Here is an 18385-nt window from a genome sequence, read left to right as displayed (position 1 = left end):
ATCCTTTTGTACGCTAAGAATTTTCGAGATTGAATTAATAACTTTTTGGATGTGTGAATTGCATGCCTCTTTATTATGTTTCGAAGTATTTTGTATTTTCTAGCTGCTGTAATGCACTTTTGTGCACGATTATGTGCAATTCGAATATAGAAGTCATAGTGTTTAAATAAAATCGAGCGCACACTTGACGATAATTTTTTGTCCTTTTAAGAAAACAGGTGACTGTTGAAATTGTAACGCCGAAAATCATTACATATGGCGATTTATTGCTTTGCATTTGATTGTGGTGAATTTTGAAAATTTCTTAACGGACATTTCACAAGTAAGATAATTTATCACTTTTTGGAACTAAAATTATTTTATTTATAGTATAAATTATGTTTTATCAAAAAGATTTATTTATAATATAAATAATTATTTTTCTTAAAGCATCGTATTAATCCCGATTATTCCATTTTATTCATTCTAAAATTCAAATTTATACTTTTTAATTTATCTTACTAGTAAATATAAACAAATAAGAACTCAACTTAACCATAAAGTAATGATTATATATAACTAGTGGGCTGCTCGCTAACGCTCGCCAACCCCCGAAAAGTGCTACGCAATCTTAAATGGTTTGCTTCGCAAACCAAGCTCGCTTCGCTCGCTACTAACTTAGGTACGCTGCAAATGCACAAAATTCTAAGAATTCTAAACAATCATTCAAATCCATTTAAAAACTTTTTTTTAAAAAAAAAATTGCATCTTTTTAGTAAATACTAAGTCATTAAAATAAATTTGAATTCAAATAAATGACATGTAATTCGTTAAATCTATTAGAAATGTGCTATAGTATAATTCGTGATGTAAATCAAAAATCGTCAAATAAATTCGTGAAAAAAAGCGCTTTCGACAAAATACTAAAATAGAGATCCATCGGCAAAGACTACTCACTTCTGCCTAGCTTAATAGTATGAGATTGCCGCAGCTGATGCTCTCTGGTTATTTCTGTTTTTAAGACAAAAAAAATTCCACCTGTTTAAAAGCGATATATGTTGAGCCACCTCAGATAGATTTTGCATGTGACATTTTCAGCGGCAATCATTGGTCGATTTTCTAGTGATGCCATTCGGGGAGTTGTAATGAAGCTTTTATTTGCCGCCGTGTAAGAAAAATAGTAATGTAAACAAAACAATGCAAACGTTGCCATCGGCGGAAAAGAAATACAGCCAAAATTTGGGAGCCACGTAAGAAAATTATGTATATTGGATTATTAATAAAGAATTTCTTTTAATTTTTCTGCTTAAATGCAGTAGGCAAAGTCAAGACAAACACTGTTGTTTCTTTCCTTCTTCGTTTATTTACGTTGTATATTTTACTCTCTCTTTAATGTTTTCGAAAGAATGTTTTTAAATTTGACTACCTGAAAAATCCATTCTTGTAAATCTTTGCGAAAATTCCAAATACTTGAAGAAATATCTATGATTTTACATGATGCTGTACTATTGTAAAATCTGCAATAGATTAAAATTTAAGTGCGTTTTTAGACTTTATTGAAAAGCTAATAAAAAGTTATTAGATATTATTAATAATTTTGTTAAATTCGTATTAGGCTTACGACCTGTTAGAATTCATATAAGTTACTGAAAACTCTTATGAATGGTAAAATTACAACAATAAAACTTCTCAGGTTATTGAGCCTGTTCACACATTGCCTCGTAAGCGAAGGGATACACCGGAAATCTTCGAAATTTCTTCCGGTTTTAGTAGCTTGTTTATATTCAGTCAACCATCCATAAAATATACTTCTGGCCAATAACAAAATTTCCTAATTTAGCTCGATTCTTGAAGGTATGGCACCTTCAAGTGACGTCATTAATGGCTCTATATTTTAATGTTAGATGATAGATCAGTCTTTGTTTTTGGAATGAATGCATACCTGGTGAGCGGCTTGCAATTTTCCTTCTGTCGTCAAGTCGTCCCTTAAAAGACAGAGTGTAGCTACATAGACTCTGAAATCTATGACACCTGTGTGTCGCTGCAATGTAAAAAAAGGTGAGTGAATTGCTTGCAGTGAAAACTCCCTTAAAAGATGCGAAATGTGCAAAGGTAAGTAAGTTAACTGACCATAAAAATATAATTACTTGGAAAGATTTATTGCTCCAAAAAAAATACAGCAATGTAAGAATCACTGTCAAAACCTATCTCGCAGTGGACTAATCGTAAAGACACGGTTCCCAGTCAAACACCGAGTTCAAGCAGCACTGGCTGCGATCAGTAAGCGGATGGGTGACCACTTGGATCAGCCTGCGGAGGAACCGAGAGTGCGTGGTATCGGTCTTCGTTGAACTGTTCTACCGTAAAGTGCTCGACTTCGCGCGCAGGTCGTTGGGCTACCAAAGCAGGGGTGCCTCTGCAGAGGATCGAAATTGCGATGGTATGTCTCCGAAACATCCTCAGGATGTTTTCCAGACCGTCGCCAACAGCCCAGCTCTAATAAAATATAAATAAAGTATCTACCCACAATCATACCGTGCAATAAATTAAGCAGCATATAGTCGTAGATGTCTGCCTGTGGTAAAGTGCGGGCAGGATCGGGACTCAAGGGTCGAAAACCTGCCTCTTACATATTTATTTATAATCATCGTTGAACAGCTGACTCAATCCTGGGCCTACTAATGTTCAACTCAGCCTTGTCATTTTGAACGAAACCAGAAGACAAGGGAAAACCTGGATTCAAGCATTGGGAGAAATATGTCTTCGTGGCGGACGTTTTTGATGGTCCACATTTGCATTACATGGGTATGGAAAACCTCCCACTGTTAGCCTGGCAGCAAGGGTACTCTAACCTATGAGTCGTCTAACACTGAAAATATTTTACGTCGCACTGTGGTCGGTGCGAGCTTGGTGCGGAATTCGAAGCCGGTTCACCTCATTGGAAGGCGTCTCTTATATGTAAAGGAATTCCTGTTCGGACATCGATTTGCCACAGACATTACAAAAACCGTGATATGACAGTTATTCAGATGTTGAGGAAAATATCGTTAAAATATCTTTTGTGGGGACATTTAATATGATTCTCCATCCTCTACTCGCTCTCAAGTCCAGGCTTATACACTGTTTTTCATAATCGCTTCATGGTTTGAACTCGCCCACTCTTTGCTTTTTTTTTCTCCGGAGCTTCCGCTACTAATGATTTTTGAATTCAATACAAGAATACAACGTTTTTATTTCATACATAAAAATTCATTTCACAATATCTATAAACTAATGAAAATACAACTGAATAATGATTAAATAATAAATATATATTTAATAATGTTATATATATTTAATTTTATCTTTAATGACATAATTTCCCCTCCGTCCCTGCTCGCACTTAACACTTCTTCCCAGAAGCCTCTACTACTAACGACATGCGCATGTCATTCAAAAGGGCTTTATTTTAAATTTTATTTAAAGAAACATTATGAAAATTTATTTTAACATATGTATAAATTAATGAAAATAAAATTAAACAAAGAATAAATAATGAAAATATTCTAAATAATATAAAGCATATTTAATTTTATCATTAATAATATAACTTTCAAAAATGTAATTTGAAATAATGATTTCTTTTTTTAAATGGTTCCTCAGAGGACTGATCGTAAAGAACACCGAAGTTAAGCATCACTGGTTGCGGTCAGTAAGCGGGTGGGTGAAAACTTTGATCAGATTGCGTAGGGACCGAGGGTGCGGGGTATCGGTCCTCATTAAACTGTTCTACCCTAAAGTGACCGACTTCGCGGGCAGGTAGTCGGGCTACCAAAGCAGGGGAGATATCGTCTCTGTTTCGGATCATCCAGGGATGTTTCCTAGACCGCTGCCAATAGACCACTTAGTAGCTCTAGTGTGACGTCAATAAAAAAGTTCTTTTTTTTTAAACAATAAATAAAAAACGCAATTTTAAAAATTGAATTTTTTTTCAAACTTTTTCTTTTTTGAATTTAATTTCAAATTTGAATTGTTTTTTCTAACGTAATTTTTATGTTAAATTTTTTTCATAAGATGATTCTAATGTCTCATGCAGTGACGGATCCAGCGAGGGGGTCATAGGGGTCACGACCCCCCCCCCCCAAAAAAAATTTTTTTTTTTAAATAATAATTTTTTTAATAATTTACAAAAGAAATAAAATATTTTAAAAATTATTTAAGGGGGCATATACACCTAGGTAGGTCGGAAAAATTGATTTTTTTTTCCTATCTAACTATGTTTTTCACAGTTTTAAGAATCATAATCCAAAAGATTAAAACGAAATTCGTCATAGTTTTATTGTATTCCTTTATTAGATAATATTTTAACAGATTTAAAGGACAGACTTTCCCCAGATGTGACGAAACTTTTTAATTACGAGTTTTTTTACCTCGTCAAACTGTTACGGAAGAAGATTTTATAGCCGTTCGTGAAACTGCCGAGTTTTATAAGAATCTCTCATATGCTTCCGTAAAAGTTGTCCAAACAGAATTTTGTCTTTGGGTGGCAGTGTGAAACAGAAGCAGGACTTGAAGTGCCTAACGATCTTTCCAAGATTATTAATGCCTGTGACATCGATTTGCACCCATCAATCAATATGTTGTTGAGAATTTGAATAACTCTGCCAGTTAGTGCAGCAACAGCAGAACGTTCCTTTTCAACTCTTCGACGTCTCAAAACTTGGCTTAGCGCAACTCAAAATCAAGAACGATTAAATGGACTCGCATTAGTAATCATTCATCGAGAAATTGATTTGGATGTTGAAAAAATCATTGACAGATTTGCTATAGTTTCTAAAAAACGTATTACATTTATTATTTAAAGATGGTTGAATACTTGAATTATTTATGTATTGTTCATTAGGAAAAAAATAAATGAGAAAACTAACATTAAAAAGCCCAGTTTTATTTTCCAAAAAAAATATTAAAAAAAATTTTTTTATAAAAAAAATTAATTGTGTGGGGGGGGGGGGAGAATCTGAGTCTATGACCCTCCCCAGGAAAAAGTTCTGGATCCGCCCCTGCATGTAGCAATTGTATATGTTGCCAGCAAAATTGGATAACTGGCATTGTGCGCAATGTCGAAAATTGTCCCACTGTGTAAGAAATTATTAAACATTTATCGCATTGCCTAGGCATTGNAGAATTTTAATAACTCTGCCAGTTAGTGCAGCAACAGCAGAACGTTCCTTTTCAACGTCTCAAAACTTGGCTTAGCGCAACTCAAAATCAAGAACGATTAAATGGACTCGCATTAGTAAACATTCATCGAGAAATTGATTTGGATGTTGAAAAAATCATTGACAGATTTGCTACAGTTTCTAAAAAACGTATTACATTTATTATTTAAAGATGTTGAATACTTGAATTATTTATGTATTGTTCATTAGGAAAAAAATAAATGAGAAAACTAGCATTAAAAAGCCCAGTTTTTTTTTCCAAAAAAAATATTAAAAAAATTTTTTTATAAAAAAAATGAATTNTAGTTGGGGGGGGGGGGATCTGAGTCCATGACCCTCCCCAGGAAAAATTTCTGGATCCGCCCCTGGTCTCAAGTAAGCATAGTTCACACTCCTTCTTCAAGCAAATATAAGCAAATCCCCCCCCCCTCCATCCGTTTGATGTGTTTACGATGATCAAAGATTTAATCATCGTAAATTTAACAAATATTTCATTACAGGACGTTCACCATACAATGTCCTTAACGAAGAACGATTTATTTTTAATTGATATCCATGCTTTTATCATAGGACACTCATCATAGAGCATCCTTATCGAAGAACAAACAAAGCAATTATAGAAACTATACATTAAGAAACGGTCGCCAAATTGGCGAACTATCTAACTTTTACATGGCGACGACAACAAATTCAGACATGACATTTAACAAGATGCTTACGTATGTTCGAACGGCCTCCCTATGAAATAAACTTACTTGATCTATTAAACGGCTAAAGTCTCTCACAACTTCGGGGCAGCGTTCCAAACCTAAATATACAGAGAATGCATTGGCATCTCCAATTGTTGATATTTTGCCTGATAACTTCTCCTCCTTTGGATCAAAGTAGCTGCAAAAGAAATTGGTTTTACAAAAAGTGAATACAAGTCTTTGGAGGGGCTTCGTGAAAAGTTTTGTAGAATTTTGCTATGTGCCACATTATAGACAGTGATGACAAGCAGTGTTGCCAGAAGTTAAGATTAAAAAGTAGCGAATGGGAGCTCCAAAAGTAGCGGATTCGAACATTTTGTAGCCCAAATGTATATATATATATATATAGCTTGGATAGCGCTATGATGAGCTTTGGATGAGCTATATATATATATATATATAGCTCAGCTTGGATAGCGCGTTTTTTCAAGCTTTTTTATATGTAAAAATCCGTCGGAACTGTCTTCGATATTTTAGTGTTGGTGCGGTTTTTGAGCTGCATAAGAATAATGGGACATTCTGTGAGAAAATATTTTTCTAAGAGGTTTCGACCTCAGCTCGATTCGTTCCCCAACCTCAAGAACCTTAATTACTTACAAATAGAAATGTTCTCACTAGCTAATTGTATTTAATGAAATTAACTTGCGTTTCGAGGAAATTAAAAATAAGACCTAATAAGGACCCAATCTCCAACAAGAAATTCAGAAAAGTTCAACTTCATGGGCCTACATCTGTGTGTATTTAAAAATAAAAGGCAAAAAATCTTTTTTTGATAAGCAAAATAATTTATTTAATCATTTCTGCTCTGAAGTTCGAAACAATACAAAGTACAAACATTCAGCTCGCAGATGAGAAATATGACTTTGCTTTTCTTTGTAACAGCATCAATAATTGTTTCAAACTCGATTGAGAATAGTTTTGATAGTAATTTAGTGAACAAATGAATATTTTGATTTGGACCACGTATGAAACAGTATTTTAAAGCGTCTACGAAGCAACAAATATTTTTAACTAATTTTTTTTTCATTTATAGTAGCCGTAACATCTGTTGTAAAGTTNTCTCGTATATTTTTTACTTATTCAAATATAAAAGTATTTATATATCTTTTCATTCAAGAAAGCATATTTAAAATTAAAATAAATAATAATAAATTGAATTTTACTTAATTTTGTTAAATTAGAACTAAAAAACAATCATAACATATATATTTGAAATTGATTTTATTTTAAAATCATTGTTTTTATTATTTTTTAAAATTTTTTTTTCAAAAAATTCATTTTAATGGGGCCTCTAATCATTGGGGTCCCTAATGGGTAATCTGCACTAATCTAAACTAAATCCGAAAATATATGTAGTTACTTTTAAAAGTCAATTAAATTCCTACTCACTCTACCTATTATCTTGCTCAGTCGTTAATAAAATACTTTTTATTCAAGCTCAAATACATTTTTTTGAAATTGTAGCAAATGACACTTGATGTTAATACAGTTTTTTCAAATAATAATTCATTCATTAAAGAGGGTTGAGCGAAAAAAGAAAAAGTTAAACATTTGGATTTTCGTTTCTCCGAAGCTATTAATTTAATTTCCATATTTTTAAGCTCAGAAATCGAAAAAATTCATTATTAATTATTCGTCGGAAAAAAGAAAGATATTTTTAATAGAGAGAACGTTTTTGTTTCAAAAGAGTAATAATTTTTTTTTTCTGGTTGCTACTCTTTTGTTCGTTTAAAAAAAATTGTGTCATAATGGATTTTAAATAAACAAAGTACCAAATAATTGATTACAATTAAATCAAAATGACATGCAATCGATTCAAAATTTCATGCAAACGAAAGGTTTCAAAGCTGAAACTATGAAATCAAGTTTTTCATTTGAAAAAGAAAAAAATAACTTACCCTACAGTTTTCTGCAGTCTCAAAAATTTCGCCATAGCAGCAGTTTGCGGAAGTTGCATATTTTTTGCGATATTCAAATATCTTGCATCTTCTAAACAGAATTTCGTAATTGGAGTACCTGTCATCCTAGATATTGAAAGAGTGATTTAAGTTGAGACACTATTGCTTAAAACGAAGTCCAGAATAGAAATAGAGAAGTAGTAATGATTCTTCAGTTTTTATTCCAATGAGTTCTTTTTTTTTTCATATTGAAAAAGGAAGAGAGAAGGGGAGGGATAAAAGATAAAGATATATATTCGAGTCCACGTTAAAACGATGCTCAATTTGAAATAAAATATCCGATGACTTTCTAAATTCTTTACGATGGCTAATTTATTTAAAAAAAAATAACATTTAATTTCTTTTTGTTCTTATCATTTTGCAATGTATTCCTTTAGAAAAATAGCAACATTAAATACTCTTTTCAGTTGAAAATGAATCGGAAATTATCTCATTACATTACTTCCATGAAAATGATAATTAAATTTTTATAAGGGGAAAAAACTGTGTTTTTTTGGAAATTTAAGACATAGAATATTTTTATGTGACATGTAAAAAATGATTGTTACATAGCGCGATATAACAATCACTATGAAGGTCAAAAAGTATTTGGAATGCTTCATTTAAAATTCACCTAAACATATATCGTCTGCTAGCTTTTAACAAACAATTCAAGGAAGGAAGGTATTTAATTTTATCGTTTGCAAATAAATTAGTTTCTAAATTAGAGAAAAATTTTCACTCCACTGAGTTTCCGAAATGACGGCGAATGTTATTGAACAATGAACACGAACTAATTTTGTTACCGCAATTGAATTTCTGCTACAAATGTATTTGAAATGCTGCTAAAATCTTTTAAAGATTTTTGTTAATCAAAAATCATCGGCTCTACCTGCTTCGACGATTTAGTTAACAATTTCTTAGGTTAAGTCCTATTTTTATTCGTGAAAATAGCTAAAACATCGACAAATCTCCAAAATTGATTGATTTCTTAAATATAATATCCAACAAATCCTCATCGTACTTCATTCTCGGTTGGCAAACAAAAATACGATAAAATAGAATATTCCCCAATGCTATGATAAACTACGCAAAGGAAAGTAACAGACCAATTTAATATGATTTCTCATTTTATTTGTTATTTTCACTTTTATAATTTCATACAAGGAGATCATTAATATTATATTTTCTCCATAAACATTTTAAAACTCTAGAAATTTATGAAAAGCGAGGAAATTTTGTCACAACAATTTTTATTATTCAAGGAACATGAAAGCACCAAAAGAAAATTATCACAATTGATATGATGATAATTTAAAATTATGTCCCTTAGTTATGTTTTTTTTTTATCCCTTTTTTAATTATTTTCTCTCTATATATATATCACACACACAGAGTCGGACAATTTAACGAACTTCCATTTTGGAAATTTCTTCATAAAATAACTTTCCAAATAGCGTAATAAAAATTTTCTAAATAAATATTATACCAAAAATAATTCTTCTTTGAGATCCACTTTCCTTATTTACCAAAATATTTCAGCACATTTCAAACTTGTTAACACATTTCATGGGGGAAATGACCTTGAAGTGATTTTCGAAGCCACTTCACTTTTAGAGAGCTCTTTCCCTTTTTGTTTTGCATTTCAAACGAAAAACTCAAACAAAATTAACGGATATTATCAGTAGCAATTAAACTTAAGAACGCATGTGGTGATGTATGTTTAAAATTACTTTTATAATTAATGCAGCTGTAATTTTATGCACACACATTTAGCTTTTTTTTTTTAGTTGAAAATGTGTGTAGTATGATAGTGTAACACTGGATAATGTTTTGCTCTATTCTTGCTTTTCATGCAGATTTTTTTTTTGTTAAGGTTTATAAAATAAATAGTAGATACTACTTTACAAGATAAAGGTGTATCAATTGCCATTTTAATTATGTCTAGTGTTTATGAATTTAAAACCTGTTTTGTACTATTTAAGTATTTCAAAAGGTGATTTTCTATTTAACGAATTTACCATATAACGAACCTAATATCAGGATTTAACAACTTCGTTAAATAGAGGTCCGACTCTCTCTCTCTATATATATAAAAAAAATTTTCCTTAAACATTTTATGTCCTTGTACTGCTAAATATCTATGAAACACGAAGAAATTTTGTCACTACAATTTTTATTGTTTAAGGAACATGAAAATACTGAAGGAGAATTATCGTGGTATCACACTTATTATAATGATCTATTTCTTGGAATAGTGTATAATATAAATACTTTCTTAATGAATTTTGGCTTTATATTTATGGGGCATTTTTAAAAAATATTTATTCTTTTTTTATTATTTTCGACAATTTTTTAAATCAATTTTGATATTTTTAATGAGAGTGAATTAGAACTCGTGAATCATTTTTTTTGTTTTTTTGTGTATATTATTGTAAATTTTTCATTGAAACATATTAACATCCTTTAAAAACAAGTGTTGATTTTATCCCAGTTTTCATGATGTAAGCACGTGTTTTTGGAGTAAAATCGCTCTTCCGATATTAGGAAAATCAAAAAAAAATTTTTTTGATAATATAATGCAATTCTAGTGTTCTAGATATTTTTTTTTTAAAGAAGATCAATAAATTCTTATTTATTTTCATAAGGTATTCATTTAGATTTTATTTTATATACAAATGATATAAATAAGTACAATGCTCATAACTTTTATTTAAAATGCATATAGCTTTTAGTATTTTCTAATAACTATCACAAATATTTTATTAAATAAATATTGTTTATCAAAAAAGTCGGTGGGAATTATCCCCCTTTAAAAAATGAAAAAGACCCCCCTTTAACATACGACCAAGATTCAAGAATTCTAAATTATCTGTGCTTTACCTTGATACGTAGCTTTGTACATTGTCGGCAAATAAACGTGGATTTGCTCGTTCCGTTTCCGAAGGTCTGTAGACAGGAAGAAACTAAGGAAGAAAGTACATTCATTCAAGAGCTGTTATTTCTGATGCCTTTTTTTAATTTTATTTTATAACCGTCGTTAAACAGGCAGCCCAAATTTTGGGTTTACGACTTCTAATGGAAAGTAGTACCTTAAAATTTAAATCTAAAAGAGTTTTTTTCTTTCAAATTTAGAAAAAATTTTGGCCGATTTGTAGAGAAGAAAATAACATTTCTGAGCAAAAATGATTGTTCGCATTCGGCTTGTGCTGACGTACCGACCACAGTGCTGACGTACACTATCTTCAGTGGAAAACGGATCATGGGTTAGTGTTCCCCTGCCGTCAGGCTAACCATTGAGGTTCTTGTGGTCTTCCGCTCTATATAACGCAAATGCGGGTTAGTTCTATCAAAAAGTAATCCCCGAAGGCAAATTCCCCCCCCCCCAATACTTGATCCAGGAGTTCATTTGTCTTCTGTATTGGGTTCAAAATGACAAGGCTACAGTGTTGGACATTAGCAGTTGTAAACCCAAAAATATTGGATCAGCTGTTCTAACGAGGGTTATAAAATAAAATAAGAAGAAATTATTACTTCCAGTTCGCAATGAATGTAGATTTGAGACAACGTCAACCACAGCTGCTTCCACCTGTTGAGACAAAAAGTAACTATAAATAACATTTTTGATTATTCTCCATTTATACAAAAGTCTCATATCTGTTTACTGCATTCACATTTAGAGCTACCCCAGTGAAACCCCGCTATAGTGAACAATGCTTATAGTGAACTCCCGGATATAGTGAACGAAATGTTCGCTCCTTTGCATTGCTACACACGTATAATGTTATTTTTTGTGTATATAGTGAACCATAAAAAATTTGGATATTATGAACTTTTTTCTGTCTTCGACTGATTTATTTTCTTCATTTTTCAAAAAAATAATTTTGAAATTTCTACTTCAAAATAAATATACCGATTTTTAAAACCATCAATGGCATGGAATGAAGCGATAAGTTTTTTTTTTCTTGTTTGCTTCATTATTGAATTGTTTCAGCATTTAAAGAATTCGCAATCTTCCTGTATCTGGACAATGAATTTGCTAAGCGATTTGGTGTGACTATTTTTATGTGCTCGAATAGCTGATTAGACAGGTTGAGAATTGCTCATGAGCTAAAGATAACTAATTTTTTTTTGTACGCAAAAGACAAAGAGTAATAAAAAATAAACGTTAGCAATTTTTTTGTTACTACGCATTATGTTTCAGTCATTTTTATATTTCATTTTATGGGTCACTTATTTAAATAATGTGCAATAAAAAGGGGTAGTTTGGAACCATTAGTTAAGATTAGTTAACCTCTCCTCTACAATAGCTAGGCAATGTACTGGACATTTCAAAGGTATGAAGATCTCACGCACCAATATAAAATCCTATCCAATCTGCAAGCACTGTCCTCATTTGCAACTAGCTCCAGACCATGTTTTTGACTTCCAGGCCATTGACTTCCAGCTCCCTCTTTCAACTTGGAGCACCCCCCATCGAAATTCTTCATGGCCATCGGGCTCCAGAACTTGCAGATCTTGTTATCAAGACTTTTGGAGGACTCTAATCTTTGCACTGCATGCATAGACACGACAACAACACAACAAAACATTCTGCGTAACCTGCATTTAATGTCTTCTACTGCCTATTTCGAATATAGCCACTGCTCTTTTTTGTTTTCTAATTTTTTTTTATTACCTGCGTTTTTGGTGGACACTTTAAACGTTTTGCCCTTCGCGGAAGCATTTTTATTTCAATTTTAACTATTTTCAAGAGATGTCTACGATATTGTTCTTTATGTATTTAATTTCAGTAATAATTTAAAATCTGCCTGGTATGCCCTACATCAATGTTTTCTTTAAGGGTCTAGTGCCTAGTATACATTTAACCGGTTCTTCGAACACTGATCTTTCTCCTAATCAGTCCTCAACAGATATTAAAATATCGAATAAATATAATAATATAAACGAATACATCAATATCAAATTGGATATAACAAATATTTCGGACATTCACCAAAGTGATTCTTGACATTTCACTGGTTAAAGTCAACATTTTCTTGATTTCGAGCATTCACGACAACCTATACATGGATTAATCCTAATATAAGAATCCTGCAATAAAAACTCAAGTTAATGCGAAAAACATGGGTTAGGGATATTACGATTTTCTTTTATGAGTATAGGAGGAGTTAGTGGTTTTGCTTTTTTTTTTTTTTAACCCATTGGCAAAATGGGTCTTGTTTCGGATTTGATGACGTCCTCACACTTTTCAACTGTGTTCAAGAGCAGTAGTAAACAGTGTGTCGTCATTGCATGCGTTGCTATGGCGACCGCTGCTGTTTTTCCTTTTATTTTCAGTAGCAGGCATTATTAATGTATTTACATAATAATAATTTAAAGTATTTTTATATTCTTTTTATTTTTAACGTATAATGACTGTCTTGACGGTGATTTCAATATAAATATGAATGAAGGAAAAGTATTTTGAAAGACGTGCATAGGCAGGATATAAATAATCTATCCGACAGTTTTTGCAACCCATGATTTGAAATGTTTGTGACGTTTAACGGAGTCAATCCAGAAAGAAAGAGTATTTGACCACGGTAACCATTGATCGTAATGAGGAGACTTTTTTGTTTATTTTTTTTTTCGCTGACAAGGGGGAAGAAGATTTACTAAAAATATGCTTACATTATATTTGAAAGGTTTTATAATTGAGTTCTATGAAAGTAAAAGAAACTCACCCGCTTGGACCATCCCAACTCCAAGTTATTGTGTCCTGGAATGAAAAAAAGTAAATAATGTATAAAAGTGTTCCCTAAACACCTCCCTTAAAGTTTATTGCATTGTGGCAAACTATTAAAAAAAATGGCATTGGAAAACACGAAAATTTACTTCAAACATGGCTATTGTTGATGTGTCTTATCAGTATGGGATCTTGGAAACCCCATATATATATAATGAAGAGAATGGCGCTTTGGTAAATGAATGAAATATTTGTTATATCCGATTTGATATTAATTTATTCGTTTATATTATTATATTTATTCGATATTATAATATGTGCGGAGGATAGATTAGGAGAAACGTTTGGAGTATCGGTTAAATGCATACTGGGAACTTGACCTTCCAAAAACATAGATGTGGGGCATACCGGGCAACGGCACTTCTAGTATATATTTCGGACTTCAACCAACCAAAGCGACTAAGTGATTGTCAACAATTGGAAGTCAACAACCACTCATTTCTGTCATGCATAATAACATTTTCAAGAAATAAAGTTTAATGTTTCAGTTTTTGAACCAATAATGCGACATCAAATTTATTATTAAATATAAATTTAATGGTCTGTAAAAAATTTTCCTGTATCTAAACACCAAAAAGGGTGTTCTACTAACTACACCAAAACTAAGGATAGTAAACGGTGTAAGTAGTGTAACTAGTAGTACAAAACTAAGTAGTGTAACACCTACTTCTATAGGACTAAAAAGCAACTGTTGGTTATTCATTACTATTAATCAGGGCTCGAAAAACAGCCCGTCCTCGGTGGTCAAAAATTCCCCGCGGACAACGAATTTCTCGAATCCGACGTCCGCGCGGACGGCCATTTTCCCGTTAATGTTCGTGATACATTTTCAATTTTTGTTATCTTACAAGAGTCTACTGCCTCACTTCTAAAATGACCCTCTAATCTAGAAATGCAGCAACATACTGCGCATGCTCGAATTGATGTTTTCTCCTTCTGGGAGTACTTCAGAGGTTGAAAGGAGCTTTTCAGCAATGAACTGACAAAAAAAACGCATTATGTACTGGTCTTAAACAAGAAGCGTTAAACGCAATTATGAACATCTATCTAAATGGAAAACCTCTTTCAGATTTCTGTGCAGAAACCTCTGTAAATCATTGGCTTGATTGTGGAACTGGCAAACGTCATATTTGATTCATTTAAAAAACGCAGTACCCTCGGATAAATTGTTTCGTCAATTTAAATTATTTATATAAGAAATAAATTATTTCATAAAAGAAATACTAGGTCACTATTAGCAACCTAATATTTCTTTTATTACTGTATAATGTGATCATAGTAACTACTAATTCATTGTGCAATTTATATAAATGTTTGTAATAAATAAGAGAAAATTGTATTTTTATTTATTTAGAAGCTACGGGTTAGTTTCAAAGGAGGACGGGTACGTTGTTGGACAAGCCGCCCTCGGGGACAGGTAAAATTTCTGAGTTTTTTCGAGCCCTGCTATTAATACAAGATGAATAAATAATCATTAAAGAAGATTCAAATTTACTTATTATTAAATTGGCTATGACCAGTTTTTTTTTTGGGGGGGGGAGGGGTGGATCGCCATGGCCATTTTATGCAAACCTAAGCGGTCGGTCGTTGTGGAATATAGCAATAGGAAACAGCAATGACTCAAGCCAAGGAACTGTTTTGCCCGTGAGGTATTCTACATAATAGTTTGTCTACGGTTGGTCATTCTGAGGCCGTCTGATGCTATGGAAACAAGAATCGCGTTTTTCAGGGAGTGTAGTTTCTCTTTACTCTAGGCTAAAATAATAGACCGAAGATTCCCTTTCTCTCGCCGACCCGCAGCAAAACCTGTCCTAAACAGTGACGCACACCCCTACTTGAAATAGTTATACCTCGTTACCATAGTCGCCGCCACGGGTTCAGACGAATGGCTAGGGGATTTCTTACTTTAGACAAATTCTAGGTAGATCCTTTATTTACGTCGCACTAGAGCTGCACAATGGACTATTGGAGATGGTCTGGGAATATCTCTTCAGAGGGGATTGCTCCCTTGCTTTGGTAGCCCCACCACCAGAACTCGAAGTCGAGCACTTTACGGTAGAACAGTGTAAAGAGGATCGATAGCACTCACCCTCGGTCCCAACTCATGTTGATCAAAGTGGTCACCCACCCGCTTACTGACCGCAACGAGTGATGCTTGACTTCGGGAGTTCTACTGGGAACGATCAGTTCACTTGCGGAACACGGGGAGGAATCCTAAAATATTGCCGAGAGAAAAAGATTCCCTTTCATCAAGAGTCACCACTCTAAAAGTTAAAATTTTTATACCTCAATAATTAGTAACCACATTATTTTACGTATTTTTGGAAGCTATATTAAAAATATTATACTATGTAATTTAAATGATTAAGAGTTTATATGTCACAGTGAATGACCAAAATCAAGAGAATGTTAACTTTCACCTGTGAATGTCAACAATCACATGGTCGCTTTGATCATAATTAATGCTAAAAGTTAAAAAAAAAAATTATGTCATAATAAAATTAGTAATAGATTTAAAAATTAGGTATCCTCATTAGATTCACTCCTTGACTAGATGCTTGGGGCCGTGGCGGGCCCCTGTTCATCCCCAATCCATTAATTCTTGGAACAGTTAAATAAAAATAGGTATAATCACACTATACGATAAGGATCGACAGAGCTTTCCAATGAGGTAAACCGTGTTCAAATCCCTGCGATAGTTGGTTGATACGAATTCGCCCTCCGGCTTGCACCGACTAAAGTGCTGACGTGAAATATTCTCAGTGGTAGACGGATCATGGTTTAAGTATCCTGGCCGTCATGCTAACCGTGGGAACTCTTTTCTTCTCCATGTAACGCAAATGCTGGTTAATTCCATCGAAAAGTCCTCCACGAAGGCAAATTTCTCCGAATGCTTGATTCAGGAGTTCCCTTGTCTTCTGGATTGGGTTCAAAATTACAAGGCTACGGCGTTGAACACTGATAGTCGTAAACCCGAAAAATCGGGTCGGCTGTTGAACGACGGATATAAAATAAAAAATAAAGTTCGACAAGCTATAACTTTCTAAGAGTAATAAATTCGAAGAAAATAAATGGCTATGATGTGTGTTATTGATGTGAAAGACAAACATTTTCAAAAAAGGAAAAAAAAGAAATACACACAAGGTGGTTGGATTATGTCGAGAAAGATCTCAGAACTACGTGGGGTCGAATACTCTGTTTGGAGAATAAAATTGATTAAGCTTTTACCTACACTAGGCTGTAGAAAAAGAACTCGGACCCTGATAGCTATTTGCCAGAACGGGTTTCCTGATGCTTTTGCTTGTTTTTTTTTTCATGTCTCTAAAATATTAATTTAAGACGAGATTAGAGCCGTGATGGCTCAGGAAATAGAGCTTTCGCCTTCCAGTGAGGTGAACTGGGTTCGAATCTCAGCGATGGCTGCTCGATACGAATCCCGCATCCGGTTTGCTCAGACCAAATTGCAGATGTAAAATATCCTCAGTGGTAGACGGATCACGGTGGGTTAGAGTCCCTTTGACGCCAGGCTAACCGTGGGAGGGTTTCGTGGTCTTCCTCTTCATGTGACACAAATGCGAATCGGCTGCATCAAAAAGTCCTCCACGAATTCAAATTTCTCCCAATACTTGATCCAGGAGTCTTGTCTTCTGGATTGGGTTCAAAATGACAAGTCTACTGCGTTAAACATTAATAGTCAAAAATTGGGTCGGCTGTTCAACGACGTTTATAAAATGAAAATAAATATTGATTTAGATCTCCTTATGCGAATTTTCTTTTGACAAGCATTCTTCAAATGTATAGCAATTCCGGTGATTAGAGAATAATCTTTGGTAGAAGAGCATTGATTACTGAAAGTCATGTATATCATATACATATATATTATATACATATTTATTATATACATATCATATACATACATATTATACAAAAATAATCCTTATACTTACTGTGGAGTTTCTGTAACGTATGAATACAGGTTGAACTGGCACTCCAGGTGAAAAACCACCTACGAAAAACAGAGATTGGAATTCATTTTTAAAAAGAACATTTNTATATGCATATATATTATATACATATCATATACATACATATTATACAAAAATAAATAGTAAATCCTTATACTTACTGTGCAGTTTCTGTAACGTATGAATACAGGTTGAACTGGCACTCCAGGTGAAAAACCACCTACGATAAACAGAGATTGGAATTCATTTTTAAAAAGAACATTTTTTCAGTTCAAAACGTAATTTTTTTTAATGCACCTTTATAAACCTATTTTAATCTGAAGAGGCATAAGCCAACGTCGTGTAATAGCAATTGTTAGTTTAATAATCTATAGTTATTTAACTACTCACTTTTATTCTTCAAATGTTATATTAGAGTATTTTTGGAATATAGATCTATTAAGAAATAGACAAAATTCTTTTAAGTTAGAATCTGAAAACTACATTAAACTTAGTTTTGAAAGAAAGTGCCATGGAATTTTAAAAAAAAAATATTTTCAACAATTAAATACGAAAAATATTAAGAGAAGAAAAAAAATATCGTAGTACATTCCCATACAACTGAAAAGAGGAGGAGAGGGAAGGGCAAAAGGCATGGAATCGTTCTTCTCCCTAGATGGCGTTGCGATCGCGAATGGTGGTGGCTCAGGGATGGTTTTGGGAAGTTTTGTGGCAAATGGAATCACTCCTGTAGTCTTTATTTACATTAAAATGAATTCCGACAAATACG

At 32.9% G+C, this 18385-nt stretch overlaps 1 protein-coding gene across 1 annotated transcript in view; it reads right to left on the bottom strand.

The window, feature by feature from the left end:
* LOC107440702 (lysophosphatidylcholine acyltransferase) overlaps window positions 1-18385 on the bottom strand; it is a 35428-nt gene that overhangs the window by 4309 nt on the left and 12734 nt on the right. The window contains exons 6-12 of the mRNA XM_071182929.1: window positions 17599-17657; window positions 13590-13624; window positions 11398-11452; window positions 10747-10829; window positions 7825-7950; window positions 5933-6065; window positions 1922-2020 (exon numbers count right to left, since the gene is read on the bottom strand). Coding sequence (XP_071039030.1) covers window positions 1922-2020; window positions 5933-6065; window positions 7825-7950; window positions 10747-10829; window positions 11398-11452; window positions 13590-13624; window positions 17599-17657 — 590 coding nt within the window. The remainder of the gene's footprint in view (window positions 1-1921; window positions 2021-5932; window positions 6066-7824; window positions 7951-10746; window positions 10830-11397; window positions 11453-13589; window positions 13625-17598; window positions 17658-18385) is intronic.

This window comes from Parasteatoda tepidariorum, chromosome 7 (genome assembly GCF_043381705.1).
Source record: "Parasteatoda tepidariorum isolate YZ-2023 chromosome 7, CAS_Ptep_4.0, whole genome shotgun sequence".
Lineage (NCBI taxonomy): Eukaryota > Metazoa > Arthropoda > Arachnida > Araneae > Theridiidae > Parasteatoda > Parasteatoda tepidariorum.
This window is presented reverse-complemented; position numbering and strand designations above follow the sequence as displayed.